Consider the following 21,257-nt stretch of genomic DNA (forward strand, 5'->3'; position numbering starts at 1 on the left):
ACATTATCTGTAATGTAAATATTCATATTCCCACCCATCGTCTCTACAACTATGCAGTACTTCCTTTAGGAAAAACACTACACAATTGGCTAAGGCTACAGTCCGTCAACACCATGTCAAGTGTAGGAGAACCAAGGGTTAAAACGTGAAGAAAGACCGTTGTTCGTCGCCGTGTTTTGTTTTTGTTTTGTTTTTTTAGTCAGACCGCAGACAAGAAAAGACAAGAAATGGCATGTCCAAATATATTTTATATATCTTTTAGGCGCTAATATTCATCCGAGGAACATGACCGACGTTATGTCTCGGTTCTCCGGGTACTGACAGAGGGAGTTTTACATCGCTTTACAGAAAGGGTGGCGGTCCAGCCGAACCTGCTACTCTCCAGACTGTATGTGACCCAGTAGTTACTAACGTGAAGAGACGTATCCTGTGTGGAAGAAGACCAATGATGTCAGGAAAGCATTACAAGGGACACGAAGTCAGTTGCTGTATCAAATATTTCATTTTTGGATTTAACATCATATTTTGGGTAAGAACATTTTCCCCCACCACGTTGCCTTTGTTCTAGTTTTTTTAAATATCATGTCATGAAATTCAAACTGAAGGCCAAAACGACTGGGTGCTGCTTTACGGTTGTTTTATAAAACGTTCTTGGAAGATATCGAAAACTTGGAAAAAATACGAGTTGTAGTTTGTGCGCGCAACAGAAGGAGCGAGTAGTGGAACCACAATAGAACCGGGTTGGGGAGCGGTACTGCCCCTGCGACTGAGGGTGTTTGAACAGGCTGATCGATGGAGGAACATTTCGCTGGGATGCTGTTTTGCAGTATTTTGTATTTTGGTTTCTACTGATCTAGTTTATTCGTCGTAACGTACTGTCTCAAGTGCGTGTCAGTGGGCACTGGTAATCGGCTTGATCGGTGACTACTGACAAGTGCTTCTAGGTTTCCCCAACGCTTACTGTTGTTTCATACAACTGTTGTTTCATACGACAGTAATACGGTGATTCTTCCTTTCTTGCATTTCTTGTTGTGGCATTTAAATCGACACACCTAATTACTAGCCTGCTGGAAAGTTTATTCTCTGCAGTGATGTTAAGCGAAGCTACAGTACTTAACTGAGTACCATCTATTCGTCACCGATGTGGATGCAATATTTAACTGCGAGATTAAGCGAAATTATACGCGATAGTTTCGCCAATTTAAGACGGACAATTAGCTTCGGAAGGTTTCGTCTCCAGATTCAGCTTGGTAAGCAAGTAATCTGTTTATTTTATTTATATCAAGGTATTGGTTTCTGTGCTCTGTCAGGAAATATGGAATATGAATATTGTTTGAACAGCCGTCGATTTCACATTATGGGAAACGTCACAGTTGTCATGAGACGTCTCTGTGCTACTGTACAACATTATATTTGGACATATATAATGAATACAAGTTTAGGTTTTTGTGTTATTTATTGCCACTTCATAGAAATGACTGCTTCCTGATGGTCTCCAACAAGGTTTAAGGATTATAATACTAGTAATCAACTGGATTAAAGATAAATATAAACAGCTGTATTTTAAGTTATTATACTGAGTAGGTGGATTCCCACAAAACAATGACCAGATCTTTGTTCCTTCCACGTACGGAAATAACCTTCATTTTTCTCATTTCCTCTATAAAAATATAGCACACAGACAAAATGAGCTGATAAAGAGACAACCGAGCACATTCCTGAAATGCTTGGTCAAACCTATTATAAAAATTCAATTGGTATGGAGTTTTTAGAGGAACTGTTTAAAGGAAACGGTAAAAGAGGGCAAGATGGCAGCCAAAATGCTGCCTATGTTTTGTTTTGGTTTTTTAAAATGAACTTATTGTCTTGTTTCAATAAAAACAAATCAAATATATTTGAAAAGCGCTATACAAATATATTTGATTTGATTTGATTTGTTTTTCCTCATGATTTAGATCCATTGTATTAGTATTAAATCCATTTTATGCCCCATAACCACAGCAGCAGAGTCCCAGGTCTGAATTCCAGGTGGTTTGTGACCCCCAAGGGGAAGCGTCTGCCATTTCTAACCATCAGTTTTCCATGCTTTGGCCAGTCATGGCTAAGCGGGCAGTTTTCTGACACTGGTACACTGTGTTCTTGGTGCTTATGCTTTGCTTCAGTTGTGAGAGCAAAATAAAGTTATTAAACCTCCCTTTTAAAACGGGCTGATGCCACGTTTGGGTCATTGAGTTCAATGACAGAGTCTAGTCCACCTTGAGAATAAAACATGAAGAAAAATCTTCTTTTTCGTATATTATCTATTTATTTAAATCAGTACTGAACACAAGTAATAGTCCAATAAAACACAAATGTTTATTTGAGCATAACCTGAAAGGTAAGAGGTGAAAATTACATGTAGTATTCTATATATATTATTTAGTGATGTTTCACACATGAAAAACCAATCAAATATCTGTGCTGCTGCCAGTGCTTAAGAAGTCACCTATCGACCATAACGGCAAATTGGAATGAAAATGAGTTCCTTTTCCTCCATCCTGCAGCATTCTGCTCTCTATGTACATATGTTTTGGATTGATGGCCTAGAAGTCTCCCCTAAAGAGGCATTTTGACTTTATTGGCTGACTGACTGACTGACATAGTGGTTTCATTACTGAAATGTGAGTGCATGAGGGTTCTCGGCACATCTGTGCAGTAGCTAGCTAGATATCACACAGTGGGCTTAGCAGAGAAGTAAAAAAAAACACCTCAGTTGCTGTGAAGAGTAATTTGGGTTCTCCTAAAATCATAGGGTAATAGGGTAAATTCTTATGCAGGTGGATTCCACACAAAATGGATGGTTTTCACTAACATTAGCTAGAGGTTTTGTAGGAGAGTTAACAGTCTAGCTGACGTGCTTTCTTTGTGTTCATGGAACGTTCGTGGCAATGAGCACTGCTGATATTAGCATGTTCCACTTTGCCCGGTTTCTTAAGACTTGCAAATATGAACTGCTGTTAGCAAGATAAACATATTCATTAGGTAGATATGTAGCATGAAAGATCATATGCATTTAACATATTAATAATTTCTCTGTCGATTTTTAAAACCCATCAGGAAAAAAAATCTTTATTATACCTATCTCACTTTCTCTAGAAACACTAAATAAAGTAGCAGTGTGCATTACACTAAACTAAACACTGCATAAGATGTATAAAATGTACTTTAAAATATTGATTATTAGTGTGGCTGAACCTGTCAATTGCAAAGTACTAAGAGGATTAATGGCTTGGCACACAGAAGACCACTCAAATCCTCATACACTGTACTATTGACACGCGTGTGACCAGCCCCATGCTGTGGTTGTTCGTCCAGTCAAACTTTAGGCTATGCATGTGTTTCCTCTGTATTCAGTGACTAGGCAAAGGTGAATAGGCTTAAGGTACTTCAGAAAGCAGCAGCCTTCATCCAAGTCGGAGCATATTACTCCTGTCTTATTCGGTTTACATTGGCTTCCTCTTAAATTTCACATTTTAGGATGAAGCATTAGCACATCTCGCTGAACAGTAAGACCATCCCACCCACTTTGCTGAGCCAAGGCAAGCTTAGCGGCTAATCCACCGGATTGCTTTCAACTCAGATGGCGGAAAGCCGTTTTTTCTTCTTTAACAGTGTTTTAGAGAAGACTGGGCTTGCAAACTCTCCAGATCTAGAAGAGACATTTTCACCAACTGACTTGTTGAGTGTGGTCTGTTTTAATCGAACTCATTTTAGCATCGTATGCAGCAGGGGATGATGACAGGAACCTTTGGTGATGTGCATGCATGCACGTTTTTGTTTGTACATTTTTAAAGGTATTTTTAGGTTGCATAGTTGTATTGTTTGATGTGTGTGTTTGTCCTTTTATGGAACATAGTTGTATTAAGTTCAGATAAATGTATTAAGTTACAATTAAATGAAATTCTATTTTAAATATATGATCATGTTTCAGGCTGCAAGGCAAAGCTTTGTGCATTAGGCAGTTACAATGCATGAAACGTTTAACTTGGCAACACAACAGATTAGTCGGTTCAGTAGACAGAGCTGTAACGGTTTTATTGGATTAAAACCTGGTGCATTAACACAGGATCCAGTCGTTTGAGGCTGTGACCATATGTTTATGTAAATCGAGGATTTTACAGCAACTTCCTCCAATCAGATTTTAGGACTGGAACTCAATGTTTTCTATTATATCTCAGGGACTTGTAATATGAAGGAGAAATCTTTTAAACCCTACATAAATGACTGCCTTCCCATTGCTGAAATGCCATTGGCACATGTTTGTCAAATGCAGCTAATAGTGCTTTGGCAAATCTAGACATGCCTACTTTCATTGAATCCAGATTTTAAAACACTGATCCTGCTTACACCTTGTCATCTCTTGAGAAGAGCATGTCAGTTGTATTCTGATACAATCTCAACCACATCCTTTAACACTTGGAAGTCAAAAGCATCTCTGGTTAGTCACTTTAAAGTCTGTTTGCTGTGTAGTGTTTTTCCTCCAATATTGAGTGTATGTTTAAGCTTGGAGGAAGGCACCAGCTTCAGCAGTGGATGTTAATGAGAAAACACCTGTTTAGGCTAATTAATACAGCAATCTCCCTGGTTGCAGCTGTAGCAAATGCCTCTATAGTCCATAGATCAATGTGGACATGAGAATGGAGTGAAGACTGGTGGTAGTTCATGGTGTTGGCGACCTCCTTGCAGTCATGGATCACATGCATTTTGACAGGTTTTGGTTGTTGATTGTGGCTTGGAGAGGTGTTTGCTTTTACGCTACCAGAACATCGGACTAAAAAGATCTCCTGAAATGGTTTGAATGAATAAATCTTTTCATTCAAGTTTGAATGAATCTGTTTTAAAGAGACAGGCAGAGCGAGAGAGTGTAATAACTCAAGACATAGCAAAACTACAGGGAAACACAAGCAAGATGTACACAGAGAAACACACATAGAGACTGTCTCTCTAAACAAGTGTCTAAGCACACAGGTTGATTGGGAGGAGTGAATACGCAGGTGCAAACATTTATAATGGTTCAGATTACAAAACACGAGACATGGAGGAGACTACACAAAACGCAAATGCATTTGGCGCTCTTGACCTGAGATTTGCAATGCCAGAGGGGAAACCTTGGTTAATGGTTATGGGGGAACAGAAATGGGGAACAGAAATGTCTAAATATAGCTGTTAAAAATCATGTTAGGAGGGGGTATAGAGAGGGTAGGAGGCTCCATTAAGTAAAACCACAGGAGATATTGGCTAGTTTACTCATGCTATTGAGTACTTGAAAATGGAACAGCAGCAGAACTCTCCACTGCTAGTATAGAAAGTACATCTTTAGCTTCCAGATACTGCAAACAGCTCTCCAACTACTTCTCTCCTGGACTAGAATTTCACAGTTTTGGTCATTTTCTCAGTGGCACATGAGCAAGATTCGTTTTTCCCTTTGATGATTCAACCATTGGCTAGCCAGCATCTGGAGTTGCAGCATGGTGGAAATGGACCAGAAAGCAGAACCGGAGGAACTTGTCCGAATGAGCTACTGGCATGTTGACCTGTAATTCAAAAAATATATCCAAAAACACACTGCGGGGAACAGGAAGATCTTGTAGCAGATCTAGAGCAGAGCTTCAGAATCTAGGTTGAAATGTACCAAAAGACACAGAGCGTTATCCTTTCATGAGCTAGCGTTCAACTTGACTACTTTATATATATTTCATTGTTGGGTTTAAACAACAGTCATAGTTTCTACCAGTATACTAGTATAACAAATAGTAATATGATTGTAGAAGTGTGTGTAGTGAAAGATTATACGGAAATGTTTAGGTCTACAGATTATTTACACAATGGTGTTTAGATATATGTAAAAAATAAATAAATACAAAAAATATGGTTTTCTGAAAAGTTCCATTGTCCTCCCAGTAACTAGAAAGGAGAATGGAGCACGTCGTGTCGATCTCCTTCACTCTTGACCCCAGTTGAACCCTTCACAATGCTTTTGTTTTGACAAACTGTGGTTGTGATGTGTTTTCCCAAGTTGCTTCACTTATACTAAGGGATTTTAATGACTATTTACATTGTAGATTCACTAAAGGCATCAAAACTATGAACACATGTGGAGTTATGTACTTAACAAAAACAGGTGAAATAACCGAAAACATGTTTTATATTCTATTTTCTTCAAAACAGCCACCCTTTTCTCCGATTACTGCTTAAAGGGTGATTTAAGTGACTTTGAACGTGGCATAGTGGTTGGTGCCAGACGGGATTTTCACACACAACCCTCTCTAGGGTTTACAGAGAATGGTCAGAAAAAGAGAAAAAATCCAGTGAGTGCCAGTTCTGTGGGCGCAAATGCCTTGTTGATGCCAGAGGTCAGAGGAGAATGGCCAGATTGGTTTGAGCTGATAGAACAGCAACAGTAACTTAATTAACAAGTAGTTACAACCGAGGCATGCAGAAGAGCATCTCTGAACGCACTGCACATCAAACCTTGAGGCAGATGAGCTACAGCAGCAGAAGACCACACCACGTGCCACTCCGGTCGGCAAAGAACAGAAAACAGGCTACAATTCATACAGACTCAGCAAAATCGGACAATAGAAGATTGGAAAAACATTGCCTGGTCTGATGAGTCTTGATTTCTGCTGCGACATTCTGATAGTAGGGTCAGAATTTGCCGTCAACAACATGAAAGCATGGATCCATCCTGCCTTGTATCAACAGTTCAGGCTGGTGGTGCAATGATGTGGGGAATATCTTCCTGGCACACTTTGGGCCCATTAGTACCAACTGAGCATTGTGTCAATGCCACAGCCTACCTGAGTATTGTTGCTGACCATGTCCATCCCTTTATGACCACAGTGTACCCATCTTCTGATGGCTGTATACCGCAAGACAACGTGCCATGTTAAAGCATAAATCATCTCAGGCTGGTTTCTTGAACACAACAATGAGTTTACTGTACTCAAATGGCCTCCACAGTCACCAGATCTCAATCCAATAGAGCACCTTTGGGATGTGGTGGAAAGGGAGATTCGCATCATGGATGTGCAACTGACAAATCTGCAGCAACTGCGTTATGCTATCATGTCAATATGGACCAGACTCTCTGAGAAATGTTTCCAGTACCTTGTTGAATCTATGCCATGAAGGATTAAGGCAGTTCTGAAGGCAAAAGGGGGTCCAACCCAATACTAGCAAAGTGTACCTAATAAAGTGGCCGGTGAGTGTATACCACTTTGATGCTGTTTCTCTGAGACACAACATGCCTAAAATACGTACAACACAGCTACTGTATATGTTTTTTATGTGACCCATAGACAGTGGTGACCACATGTAAAGCACAATCCTAAACTCGTCACTAAAATGCGTTTTCCAAAGCCCAGCCTAGTTGTATTTTGTGAACAAAAGACTCCATGCATGGCTGCATTTACATTCATGCACATAAGGATGTCTGTATAAAATGTGGGCCTGAACCCATGGGGGCTGCCGATGAATGGAGATTCATTATGAGGCACAAAAATGGCTGGATAGATGTGAAGTAACTGGGGAAAAAAGGGTGTAGCAGATGAGAGCAAGTTGAGTTTGCGAACACAACTCTGGAGCCTTTACATATCTGTGTTGACATCAGATAAACAGACTTGTTTACTTGTTTGAATAAACAAAAGGGCCCATCCACTACAAGACCCACGTGCTTTGTTCAAAGCAGATGCAGATCTGAGGTCTCTAGTAAATGTAAATGGGAGCTGAGTAACTTCCTGCCCCAAAGGACAAAAGAGACGAAATGTCTGGCCTTCTGAGAAATGCACACCAGTTCCTTCTTCCCCACAACAGTTCCAGTTCCTACCTATTTAGGAATACATACCACAACCACACAGAACCAGCAAACACATTTCTAATACTTATTATAGTAAGCCCCACTGAGTTCCAAAGTAAGGAGAGAATCTAGTAATAATGATGAAGTAAGGGTATAACTAAAGTAGAAACTGTGTCTGCATTCATGTACTGTTCTCAGACATCACTGAAAAGCACGTTGATATATGGCAGAATAACTTTGAACTTAGAATAACAGCTCTGTTGTGACTTTCCGAAATCCCAGCTTTTCTTCTGCATAAGGGAATTCAATCCATAGGAGAGACCCAAGCTCAGCTGGATAACACATCTTAATTTACAGAGCTCAGTGCACCCAGAGACACCAGTAGAGCCTGAGAAAACTGGGTCGTGAAGTCCAGCACACTTTTTTGGAGTCACAGGCAGGGAAGGGAGCGTCTGAAAATTGAAGACTCCACTGGAAACGTACAGAGCAGCGCCAGCATTGCCCCGAGGCCGAGCTCTGTTTACAGTGTTGGATTGCTAACAGCATGGAGTACTGATGTCCAGCCCTCTTTAGTGGGTACAGTGTTAGCAGTGCTACTGTGGCTTAAATGAGCCTGCTGCTAAGTACCAAGAGCTGACCTGGCAGTTGCTGTGGTTCCCAGCGGAGCTGACAGAAAAATGGTTATGTGAGGGGAAATGACTGGGGGAAAACGGTGCATTCTTGTATATGCTTTGGTTACCAGAAGATAAGCCTTTCCCAACCACCTTGAGATTTATGTTTTTTTAAAGTAGGTAATAAAGTCATTGCTCCCCGCAGAGCTTGATCATATGAGACAAAACAGTCTCACTGAAGGTTAAAAGTAGTATGTATTTGAATATATGAATGTATTTAAATGACGTAAAAAGAACTATAGTAGGACATAGACAAAATGCTTCCTAATACACCAGTTATTTATTGCGTAATTTCTTTCTTTCTTTATTTTTTGAATGATGTGTAGATGCAGTTTGAGAAGTCTGACCACTGTTATATTCGCACCTTAATGGGCAGTCCGTGTTAGTGCTGCCATTTTCGGGGGAAGGACTCCTTCCCCTCCATTCAGCCTCACGCCCTCCTGCCAAGGGACTCTTCAAAGCCCCTCCCTTTGTCCATTTGACATGCTGTCCATGAAATAACTATCAAATATTTTGCCTTATTTAAGTGCTTTAAAAATATTTATACATTGGGGTAAGAAAATGAACTTTGATGGGGTTTCAGGAACAACGGGGTTCCCACCTCATCTGTACTGAAGTTGGATAGTCAGAATTGGACTGTTTACCCCATTTTGTTTGTCATCTTTTAGACAGTTAATGCTAATGTTTAGGCTAAGAGGCAGTTGTGAAACCAGGAACTATCTCTGTACTGACTCAGTCATATTATTTAATAGTTTAAAAGTTTAATGGTTCTCTGGCTTTCCAGAGAGCTTGGCCTCTTTTTGCTGCAATCTTTTATTCTGATAATTTATGGCATACTCGGAGCTAGATTACAGAATTGCTAAATCACTGATAATTCTGACACTCCCAAATTTTTTGTGTGCTGAAATGCACTCACCTTTTGATTTATTTTGATTTAAATGTATCCAGGTGTCAAACTGTGCTAATACCCCAGTGTGTTGCATGTGATTCAGTGGGTCAGTACACCCACTCACTCACCTCTACCCATATTTCTAACTCTTAGAGGTCTTTCGCCTGCATTCTTTTGAAATGTAATGTTTTTTGGAAGTGGAGAGATTTCTTCCTTTTACAGTATTTGTTTTCATGTAGCTAGGACTAACAGGCTGAATCCTCACGATATTACTCAAAACTTCACAAGACCTGTGTGTTCATAGGGAGGACATGACGGTTGTTAAGGGGATCTCCCCTACATGGAACATATTGAGCGAATATAATGAATATTGGAATAAAATGATAAGGGAACATATTTTCTGTTTTGCAGTTGCTGGGCGTTGCCTTCTTAGGAATCGGGCTATGGGCATGGAGTGAAAAGGTGAGCAACTGCTGCTTGAAAAAAAACAAGACAACTAGATCAGGCCAGTTCCACTGACCCACCATCCACCAGGGTGAACAGTTCAGCATCTGAGAATGCTTGGAAATCCAAAGGAAACAAAGAATTTGAGAGGTGCTCTGTGTCGTACTGCGGAGGAAAATGCCACTTTCTAGAGGCTTGCTATCTTGCAAGCTAATCTACTGCACAACGGAGCAAAAATAATTGGCCACTGTTGTGCTTTGCAGTTGTATAGCCACAGTTAACATAAAGCTAACAGAGGCCACAGCTAACAGAGTATCTCTTACGCATCTTTTCTTGTTGGTTCCTCGCTCATGAAAGCACATAGATACCTTTGAGAGAATGGGTTTGTTCCCCTGGAAAAAATGCAACTGATTTTTTAAATATTATGTGGTTAATAAACAGGTGTGTTGGCCTTTAAACAGCAGTTCATGTTCATTACCTGTAGTACCTACTCCACCGGTTCCATGCCTGTTCCACTCAGTCATACACCAGCAGGCATGGAAAACGATCTGTCCAAAATACTGTGAGAAAGTGAAGCCTCATCTGACTGTCCCTTTTTGTGTTCCTTTCTTTCTCATTTTCATACAAAGACGCTCAATAGGAGGGCACTGTGGGAAACATGTAACTCTTCGGTATCAATGAAGCTCTTCACTTCTACATTGTTTGGGTGGAGACTGATTTATGCTGCTGAAACACTTTGTGTGAGAAACCTCAGGTTTATGTCCGTCTCGCATCTGGAAGATAACGAAGTGGCTTGTGAATGTAGAGAGTCCAACGTGTAGAATGTTATTCCATTTTACGATGTTCACTGCAATTGGTAGCATTCCTGTGACTGAAAACCACAGACATGTTTTGTCTGGCTCAGACGTAAACATGTGTGTTTAATAACATATGTGTGTGACCCAGTTTCATTGACCCCTATCTCCCTCTCACTTTCTCCATGTCTGTCTGTCAGGGTGTGCTCTCAAACATCTCCTCCATCACTGATCTGGGTGGATTTGACCCCGTCTGGCTCTTCTTGGTGGTTGGAGGGGTGATGTTCATCCTGGGTTTTGCTGGGTGCATTGGAGCTCTGAGAGAGAACACCTTCCTACTCAAATTTGTGAGTCCTGAGTCGCGCCATTGTAAAACTTCGTCCTTATCACAGGGATATGTGAGGCTACTTGTAAAATACCTGTAAAATATCTACCACAACCAAAGTGATATGTCTGTTACCACAGCCAAGATGTTTAATGCGCGTGAGTGTTCTTCCTGTAATTAGTGATGTGATGTGTGTAGGGATCTGTGGTTAAATAAGGGTACAGATTCTTGGTTATGGCCCTTGCTTTCTGGCCCAAAGTAAATGTTTGCTTATGGTGCTGTCTATTTACTTCATTGCCTTGTCACCCTTGGGTTTTGTTGAACAAACAAACAAAATACAAGGCCGTTACTTGGACACAAAGTAATGACAAGAGCTGCTTTCTTTCCTCTGCTCTTGGCCTAGTTCTCCGTGTTCCTGGGGATTATATTCTTCCTGGAGCTGACGGCAGGAGTTCTCGCCTTTGTCTTCAAGGACTGGATCAAAGACCAGCTGAACTTCTTCATCAACAACAACATCAGAGCCTACAGAGACGACATCGACCTCCAGAACCTCATCGACTTCACACAAGAATACGTAAGAGGCAACCTGTCGACTGCGTTTAAAGATCCAAGTAAACGTGACGATGAAACGTGAGACGAAACGAAACGTGAGACGAAACGCTAAAATGGCGAGTTGGTGAACAAAAGCTTTAGAAAGAGAAAGACAAAGAAAGAGCACCATCGCTGCATCTCTTGTCACTACGGAAATGCACGGAGCCAGTTGCCATAGCAACCCGGTCTACGGCTTGCTAGGACTAATAGGCTGAATCCTCACGATATTACTCAAAACTTCACAAGACCAGTGTGTTCATAGGGAGGACATGACGGTGGACAGATTAGTGGCCCATGGGTTCCATGCATCAGAGCTTCAGCGTCTGTATGAACACACGTAGTCGTCGCAAAAATCATAGACACCTGCTGGAATTTGACATGTGAAATAACTGTTTCCACACACTACATGTGCTGTTCAGTGTTAAAACAAACAAATGTGCCAATGAGCATGTCAGGTTTGGTAGTGTGTACAAATGTCAATAAGGTAAATACAAAACGATTCATACCATTTGATGAATGTCATTTACATGATATTGTAGTACATGTAGTAACAAGTAGTCTTCCAACAGATGTAAAAGGCAAATACCTCTTTAAACTGAAATGTCTTTGAGCACAAAGAAGCCTTACACATAGAAAACAGGTTCTCGACATATCACACAAACAGCAGCACTATGGGGCCACTTTGTGCCTTTTATGAGGTTGTTCATGACAGGCGACTCTCCTTGAGCGAATTTAATTCATTATCGAGGTCACTGGGCCTCTCAGCCTCGAGGCAGGACTCAGACAGTGGCTGAAGACGGACACAGATAAACTATAAAGCTCTCTGTTAGCATGGGCTAAAAGCATGAGCCACCGTGGCCAAAGATTAGCTTTTGTTGACATCCTGTACCGACTAATATGTTCAATTCACTGACAAAGCAATTAGTTTGATGCTTAGCCTCGATAGCTTAGTCTGTCGCTGTGCCCCTTTTATATATTTATTGCTGCCGTCATCTTAAATAAAGAGTGAGTATGTACCAGTGCCTCCTTTTTAGACAGCTAATGAGAAACCGCGAAATTCTTTGTCGCTGTTGTTCTCTTTGCCGTGCACAGTGGGAGTGTTGTGGGGCGTTTGGAGCAGATGACTGGAACCTCAACGTCTACTTCAACTGCACGGACAGCAACCCCAGCAGAGAGAAGTGCGGGGTCCCCTTCTCCTGTTGCACCAAGGACCCTGCGGTAAGTGACAAGATCCCGGCAGCCAGCCAGCGGTAGGCGCATGCATCCGATTCGCCTGGAGTAAAAAAAAAACATCTGCACGGTAAACAAGAGCCTGCAACTCGGAGGAGGGCGTCTGAGGTGAACGGCATCAATCATCAGCTGAATGTTTTAAACGCGTTGACTGCGGCCTTTTAGCTTCCTGTGTGCGGTTAAATCCGTTCAACATTGAGACCGAGGCAAACATGGAACAGGAACAGAGCAGGCGAACACGTCATGTCATGAAGGGCTGGTCTTCAAGATGTGCCCCAGGCGGGTCCTCACAGGCATGGCGGGGAAACATCTTTCCTGCTTGCCGTCTGTCCTGTCCACACGTACCACCATGCCTCCATGACAACAAAGAGTGCCTTTCTGCTTTCCAAAGAACGATTATTTATGGCCATATTTCCTGTTTTGTTGTTTTTTTTTTTCTTTCTTTCTAGGAGGATGTCATCAACACGCAATGCGGATACGACGTCCGAGCCAAACCGGTACGTCAATCCCATGTCCTATCTTTCTTTCTCCGGCCCTTGCCTTTTATTTCCTGTTTGTAAGCGAGGTCGCAGTGCCCCAGCTCCGGCGTGCGGTCACTGCGCCGAGCCGTGGACAGCGGGAGATCACAGCTGCAACATCATTTGACCTCTTAGCCCGCGTCTGCTTGAGTGCCCGAGCGCTTCACCAGAAACAACACAATTAAATGTGGCATTTTGTCACACCTCCCCTCTCATCCTTAATTAAAGAATTGTATTGGAGGAGTGCGCAGGTAAGGTCCGAGTTCGAGGGCAGAATGTGACCGCAGGCCGTGACCACTCCGCACCGTAGGCGAGGCTCTCGCAGCAACGGTCGCATTGTAGGAGTGACCCGTGCACGGCCTTTTAACCATATATTTGAACAGAGAACAGGGTGAAGCCGCGTTTGTTCTTTATTCAGTGATGGTTTTGGTCCTCGATGTTTCTGTCTTATTACTTTTAGGATCCTGAGCAGAAAACTTACATCCATGTCAAAGGCTGTGTGCCTCAGTTTGAGAAGTGGCTACAGGATAACCTGACGGTCGTGGCAGGCATCTTCATAGGACTTGCACTCCTGCAGGTGAGCCGTTGCCTTTCCAGTTTGTTGCATTAACATGATAAATTTATGAAAAATCCGACATCAAACGAATGCCCTTTCCTGTATTTTATGGTATAAGGTCCGAATTTCTTTTCTGTTTGACAGATATTTGGCATATGTCTGGCTCAAAATCTTGTGAGTGATATCGAGGCAGTGCGGGCAAGCTGGTAAGTGAACATTGATGCACGTTAATAGGGTTTAGCCTCCGCCCACAGCCTGCAGAGCCCTTTCACTTTGTGGGCTGTGAGCAGGGCCTCCTGTGTGTCGCAGCTATCATGGGTCAGTTCTGAGTGCATCCTGCGAGCTTTTGAGACGGATGCAGATTCAGTTTTCTAGACTGCCACCTTGTGGACAGTATGAGATTGTTAAAATAAGCTTTCCCTTACATGTATTTTCAGTATTTTAAGTTGATAAGTGATTATCTGTGCGCTGTAGATTATTATGTTATATTATTTTTTAATTGAAAATTATGAGGTATAATTATTTAAAGAATTTTTTTCTAGTGTTTTGCAAAAATATTTAATATCTTCACAAATTGGTATTGAGTCATAGGCAGGATAGAGCGTGAGATACCAAGATTATTATTACATTCTGTTCTCTAAAGCTTTCATTATCTACGGTGTGTGTGATGCACTTTCATTTTGTGAGTGAATTCTGTATGGAGGCCACGCTCACAGTGTGTGATACACTACCATCTCTACGTCCACTCATCTCAGCTCTTCACTTCTTCTCCTTCACATCTCCGCCATTGTGCTGAATTCACCATCCCCACAAAGGGGCACGCGCCCACCTAGTAAGAGCCAGAGTACAGCACTGTCTGACTCCTGCCATGGACGGTCCTGGCAGCTTCTCCCCTCATTATACTGACCGTTTCTCTGAAGCGTGGGGGGAAAATATATATATAAACAACACAAGTATCTTTAAAGATAAGAAATTATAATGTCTCATCACTAATCAAATTAGCTCATTTTAAATTAAAGAATCATTATTAGGTTAAAGGCCTAACAATCGGGTTTAATATGTTGGTATTTACATAAGAAATGATGTTATATGTGGCCCCCACCTCCCAAGCCATTTTCGGTTTAAGTTTGGGCTTTTTTCCTTCAGCCCTTGAGTGAAACGCCCTCTTGGAGGGGGACGGGGATTCAGTCAGGTGATTTATTTGGCCAGTTAAGAACATTCTATTTTTTGGCCTTGAAAATCTCTGTGGTTACTTGAGACAGTTGTACTGAGTTATTGTCCTGTTTTAAAGTGAAACCCAGTTCACCTTTGTTTCGAGGCAGCTGGCAGGATCGGAACAGTGAAGATGCCTCTGTACACTACGCTTAAGCATTCGACCTGCTGTTGTTGCCTATATCTTCAGTAAAGACTAGTGAATCTGTGCCACTTCTCTTCAGCAATTCACTGGTGACACAGCCAAGATGGTCTGAATTACAAGCAGTTCCTTTAAATTTCTCTTTTCACTTCCCATTGCTCTGCTATTCTTCATCAAACATGTCCATAAAACTATCTCGGAATGCTCATTTACTATAGATAATTGGAATAAGCCTGCCTGACAATTTTTTGTATTCATACCCAATACTAGTTGTGGATCACTAATTACCATTTTATAACTAAAATAGCATTGCTTTGGGAAGGAACAGTTTTGCAAGTGTTCCAGCTGTTTCAACACAACACATTGGGTTCCAAGGCTAATGAGCCAGCCCTCCATTAGATGCGATGAGTTAAAGGAGTGACACCACGAGGCTCGGAGCTCCTGACCTAAAAACCTTACTGTCCTTTTAACAAATATGAGCAAACAATGGAAACCAATTATTCTTCTTTCTTCTTGTGCAGTTTGTTCACCTGAAGTTTCAGCCGATTGTCCTTCAGACTTTCAAAGGTAACAGACTGAACTTTAAACCCGTTTTTTTACAAGGCTGCATGGCTGAAGCCGTTCTATCACAATGATGTCTGCATTTAAACTTTGTGTTTTAGACCCTGCAGCCATACACCCAAGTAAGAACGCCAGCCAGCACGACTCTACATGCCAAGTTCATTGGGTGTAAATGTGATATGCACCATTATCTTTTACATTGTGTAAATGTAGATTTTTTTTTTTCTCACCGAGTTTCAGATGTCGAACACTCATGTAAGAAATGTAAAAACATGTCTGGCTATGTGCATGTATCCTTTGAGAGTGTAAATGTGTGTTGGGGGATGTGAGAGTGGTGTGTGTGTGTGTGTGTGTGTGTGTGTGTATTGGGGATTGGTTAGGGGCTGTGACAATAGTATGTCTGAATGTACTGCATGCCTCTCGCAGTGATGGAGTATCCCATGTTAGGTTTTGATTAACAGTTCCCCTGTATAAGGACAGTTGTACATGTGTTTTAACTGTACATGTGGAGTTATTGGGGAAATAGTAATGCTACAATGGGCTCCTGGCCCAGTTTCTGAACAGTGAATATAGTGTTAATTGTGCATACTGCTGATTTCATCAGCTAGTATTTTTCTTTTTTATTCTACATAATTTTTAAAAATGTCACTTTTTTCACCCCTTTTATGAACACGTTTTAAACATTTATGATTATTACTGGTGTCCTAATGTTTCCACAATTACTTTGCATCTATTCACAGTCCTGTCTTTTGGGAACAATTTGTGGTACAATATCAGAATGTACCATGACACAAATGTCAAGTGGTTCATAACCTAATCAGGAATATTAATTCAAAGGTTTATAGTTAACACAAAATGTAAGTAGACTTTTTAAAAATATATTTTGGCACATTCAGGCTGCATAGCATAGAGGTTAGTCATGTTCATTTTGGCAGCAATGTAAATAAGTAATCTGTAAAGAGTTAAGTCTGAATTCAGAATATAAAACTGGATTCACAAATGACTGCACACTTTGAAGTCTTGAACAGACTTCAATACAGTTTCTATAGAAGGCAAGTATTTTTGAAATAATTTCATACGTAGTTTTCCATAGAAATATCACTACTTTCAGATACTTTATTTAAAGCATTAAATGGACCGAATTGAACAAAACTGTACCAAGTCAAATGTATTAATTTTAAGGATGTTCAGCTAACTCTAAGTACGTATAAAACTATAAGGACATGGTTCTGTAATGCAGGTCATTGTGATAATCACAGACTACTTGTATTAGAGGAGTCCAGACTTTGGGGCAATCCCAGTAAAATCGGTTTGTGCCAAACTCTGCTGTCTGTACTTATTTTGTCAAATATACCAAGATTATTTAACGTGCTGACCTGCTGATGTTGTGAAGAATGGTATTAACATTAAAACCGAGAAAGGGGTGATGATTGCTTTGTTGTAATGATTACAACGCTGTGTTATGGGCTGGTGACTTAGTGCCAGCACAACCTCTGACCTGATATGTAAATACACTGCCAAAAAAGTGCTTTTACTAAGGCTGCAGATAAGCAACATATTTTAATTTTATATTTTCTGTAATTAAAATTTGATTTGTGAAATTACAATACATCTATTCATATTTAATTTTACTGTGCTCTGAATGTATATGGATAAATATCTTAGGCCACTTATACTCTGCACCAGACCTCTCATTGAAATGTCACACTGTCATCCTAACTGTCAGTGTAGGTCAACACTTTGTAACTTAAAGGCCAATATGTTCCTTTATCACACTATATACCCTTATGATGAACAGCTTTGATAAAGCAAGCCAGTGCCTGGACAGAGATAAACAAACACACTCACCCAGTTTTCATAAGCACTGTCCAAGCTGTCCAATACATGGACATGCACTGCACTAGTCACTGGTGTGCAGAAGCTTCCTTCAGAAAGACCACCAAAGTGTCTCCATGGGGGTTTTATCTCTAGAAGGAAACTCTGAGACTGACATTAGCCTGCTTCTCAGTGGATAGTAAAAAGCTTCAGCATTTATACGAGTGGGCCGATTTGCCTTTAGGTATCATTAATAATTTTCCAAAAACAAACAAAAAAAAGGACCATTTATTTGGGTCTGCTCATTCTCTGTAGCCATGCTTGTATGAGAGATGGAGCCTCGGAGATAACAGAGAGATTAGTTGTACAGCTTAGGGCTTAATAGCTGACAAGCCTTTCCTGTGTTTTTTAATGATGGGATTTGTTTGGGTTTTGTTTTCCCCTGGTCACAGGGGAAGGTGGAGTGCTGCTCTGGAATTTCCTCCATGTTCCTCGCTCATCCTGTGGACGCTTACGGTCCCTACACGTCTTCCTTTTGTGTTCAGGTATTGACATTTCAAGCAGATGTAAGTGTTGGAGAACTCCCAACTGAACATGCCGATCAGGCTCCTTCATGAACAGGAATCCAAGGATAAGATGGGGATGATCTTGATATCATTCAAGTAACAGTTGGGCGTCTGTTCCAGTCTGTGCTCGCATTGATTTGAAAAAGACCGATTATGTATCTCATGCAGTCTTTTTACTGGCTAAAATTAGTTTACAGGAGAGACCATAAATCATGTATTGAACCACAAGTTGGAAAACAACGATTCATCGCCAGCAATCATCTTTAATAATCAGAGTCTCAATCTCCCAAATGTACAATTCATCAATTACATTTACAACAACTAGTTGGGTTTATACTTTTAATGCGGTCGCTATGAATATGCTGGATTGCCGTGTGGTTCATTAAGGGTACAAACCTGACACACAATCGTTTACTGGAGAAGGAAAGAAAGGCCACACGGGTTGACCCACCGCAGCCCGGCGTGCATCCGAACCCGCGTGGGACTGCGCCAGCCCAAACCCGGACACGTGCGGAAATCCACCTCAGGAGAGAAGAATGGACCACGGTACCAAACACACGCGTGATAGAGCGCACGTGAGGAGAGCACACAGCGTCCGTTCTCTAAGACACTCCGACTGGGTGGCGCGCTCACTCTGTGCCAGGAACGTGGTTTGTGGAGTTATCGGCAGTATGACAGCCACCTTTGAAGAGAGCACACGTGCACACGTGCACCAACTCGTCTGAGCCCTTTCGTGATATTTCACGTGGTGCATTCTTCTATGGACCTATAAATAATCCAGATCCCATTTTGCTAAACAGTGTTGTTATACTTGCTGTAATGGCAATCGTGTTATACGGAGGGCTCCATCCCAAAAGATTATACAGTAAAACGTTATTGACTGGTGAGACTGTACTGCCACAAGACCCAGTTCTCCCTCCTGGCAAACAACCACTCTACTAACACCCGTGATCATGATTAGGGTTAGCTTGCCCAGGCAGTATCCACCAACTCTTGTGACAAAAAGCGCCACTCATTCATTGGTACCAAGACAAGATTATTTGTTCAAATGTCCATATGACAATAATAATCTATTAAAAAAATGCAACAGACTAGTGAAATGGAAGAAGCTCTTGCCAGTAAAGTGACTTCATAAATAGCAACATGGGTGGCACTAGGACCAGGAGGTATAACATAAAGGGGTCTGCTCAGGTCCAGATGTCCCATATACAGTACAAACACACCTTGATCTCTACTCAGACAGGTCAAAGGCAAGGGGATGGGGGGGGGGGGGGGGTGTTGGTGTATCATACAAGCAAGGTCTGGCTAGCTGAACACAGATACACCATTAAATAAGACCAGATAAAAAACATGCAGGTCTCAAACTTGGCTGGTACTCAAGCTACACGCAACACATGGGGTTTACACGGATGTATGTCGGCACTAGTTCCTCCTCTAGCCCTCATGTGGTTATTGTCTAGTTCTCTGTGTCTGTGGTTTTCTTTTTTTTATTTTGATTTTTCAAATTTTTATTTTGATTTTATCTTTTTGCGTTTTCAAAACCATCTTCGTCGTCCTCGATTAGTTGTGGACGCTTTGTTCGTATCACAGCTGAGGTCTGTTTTGAAGAAAATGCGCTCTCCGGTGACTCACGCATGCACAGACAGTGTAGGGACAGGGAGTCATTACAGAAGGGGAGGGGTGGGGGTGGGAGGAGTCATTACAGCAGGGGAGTGGTGGGGGTGGGAGGAGTCATTACAGCAGGGGAGTGGTGGGGGTGGGAGGAGTCATTACAGCAGGGGAGTGGTGGGGGTGGGAGGAGTCATTACAGCAGGGGAGTGGTGGGGGTGGGAGGAGTCATTACAGCAGGGGAGTGGTGGGGGTGGGAGGAGTCATTACAGCAGGGGAGGGGTGGGTGGTGGGAGGAGTCATTACAGCAGGGGAGTGGTGGGGGTGGGAGGAGTCATTACAGCAGGGGAGGGGTGGGTGGTGGGAGGAGTCATTACAGCAGGGGAGTGGTGGGGTGGGAGGAGTCATTACAGCAGGGGAGTGGTGGGGGTGAGAGGAGTCATTACAGCAGGGGAGTGGTGGGGGTGGGAGGAGTCATTACAGCAGGGGAGTGGTGGGGTGGGAGGAGTCATTACAGAAGGGGAGGGGTGGGTGGGAGGAGTCATTACAGCAGGGGAGGGGTGGTGATGGGATACCTTGGCACATGAGCGTGGGAGATGGTGCGGCCAATAGGAGGTCATGGACATGAACAGGAAGGGTTGGCAGGCAGAGTGGACAGTGTGTGTGTGTGTGTGTGTGTGTGTGTGTGTGTGTGTGTGTGTGTGTGTGTGTGTGTGTGTGTGTGTGTGTGTGTGTGTGTGTGCAGAAGGGTGGGGTTTATGTGGATATAAGAGTCCTTTAGCTCTGTGCCGTTAGCCTCTGTTCTGTGAGCGAGGCCTGGTGGGACACCGTTTTGTTCTCGTGGGTGCGTAGTTTGGACACCACGTCAATGAAGGCCAGGCTCTGTACTTCTTTATGAAGCGGCTCTGCAGACACACACACACACACACACACACACACACACACACACACACACACACACACACACAGACAGTGTCAGAGCAAAGCACGGTGACTATGCAAACCAACCAAACTTCAAAAATAATTTATAGAATCTAGCAGTGTGCGGTTATGCGTCTAAGACTCTACAAAGATCCCATCAATCACGCATTCGATACTATTCCAGCTAAATATTGGTGCTTTTTCACTTCTAGTAAGTACATTGTAGCAAACGATTCGATTCTGTAACATTCAACATATTCAATATTGAATATAGCTAGAGGAGCTGAATCAGTATGTATGAGGAAGTCAAATTGTGCATGATAATTTGCGCGTGGCTCGGACAGACGACACACATGCGCCAGCTGGCTTGAGCATCGAGAAGGCAATGCAGACCGTATGGAATGCAGTAACCTTTGTAACAAAGTAGCTACACCAAAAAACCAAAGATGTTCTCATGTCTGAGACTTGTGTGAAAAAGCCTCAAGGAGTCAAGTGGGCATATTTTGTTATATCGCTTAAGAAGACTACTGGCCAACAGATACAACAAAACTAGTTATACATTTCTCCACTTCCAAAC

General features: G+C 42.1%; 2 protein-coding genes across 4 annotated transcripts in view; one reads left to right on the top strand and one right to left on the bottom strand.

Annotated features, from left to right (window-relative positions):
• The first annotated feature begins 71 nt into the window (after positions 1-71).
• On the top strand, positions 72-17,091 carry tspan5a (tetraspanin 5a). The gene is made up of 10 exons (XM_076971981.1): positions 72-529; positions 9,809-9,859; positions 10,836-10,982; positions 11,364-11,534; positions 12,644-12,769; positions 13,231-13,278; positions 13,760-13,876; positions 14,000-14,061; positions 15,731-15,776; positions 15,872-17,091. Exons 1-9 carry the CDS (start codon positions 446-448, stop codon positions 15,741-15,743), a joined length of 819 nt encoding a protein of 272 aa, XP_076828096.1. The 5' UTR covers positions 72-445; the 3' UTR covers positions 15,744-15,776; positions 15,872-17,091.
• A 2,336-nt stretch (positions 17,092-19,427) lies between these two features.
• Positions 19,428-21,257, bottom strand: part of rap1gds1 (RAP1, GTP-GDP dissociation stimulator 1) — a 32,983-nt gene continuing 31,153 nt past the window's right edge. For all 3 annotated transcript variants that reach the window (XM_076971978.1, XM_076971977.1, XM_076971979.1), the window contains one exon: positions 19,428-20,664. In XM_076971978.1, the coding sequence (XP_076828093.1) occupies positions 20,537-20,664 (128 nt within the window). In that variant the 3' untranslated portion in view covers positions 19,428-20,536. The remainder of the gene's footprint in view (positions 20,665-21,257) is intronic.

The sequence above is a fragment of the Brachyhypopomus gauderio genome, chromosome 14 (genome assembly GCF_052324685.1).
Source record: "Brachyhypopomus gauderio isolate BG-103 chromosome 14, BGAUD_0.2, whole genome shotgun sequence".
Classification (NCBI taxonomy): Eukaryota; Metazoa; Chordata; class Actinopteri; order Gymnotiformes; family Hypopomidae; genus Brachyhypopomus; species Brachyhypopomus gauderio.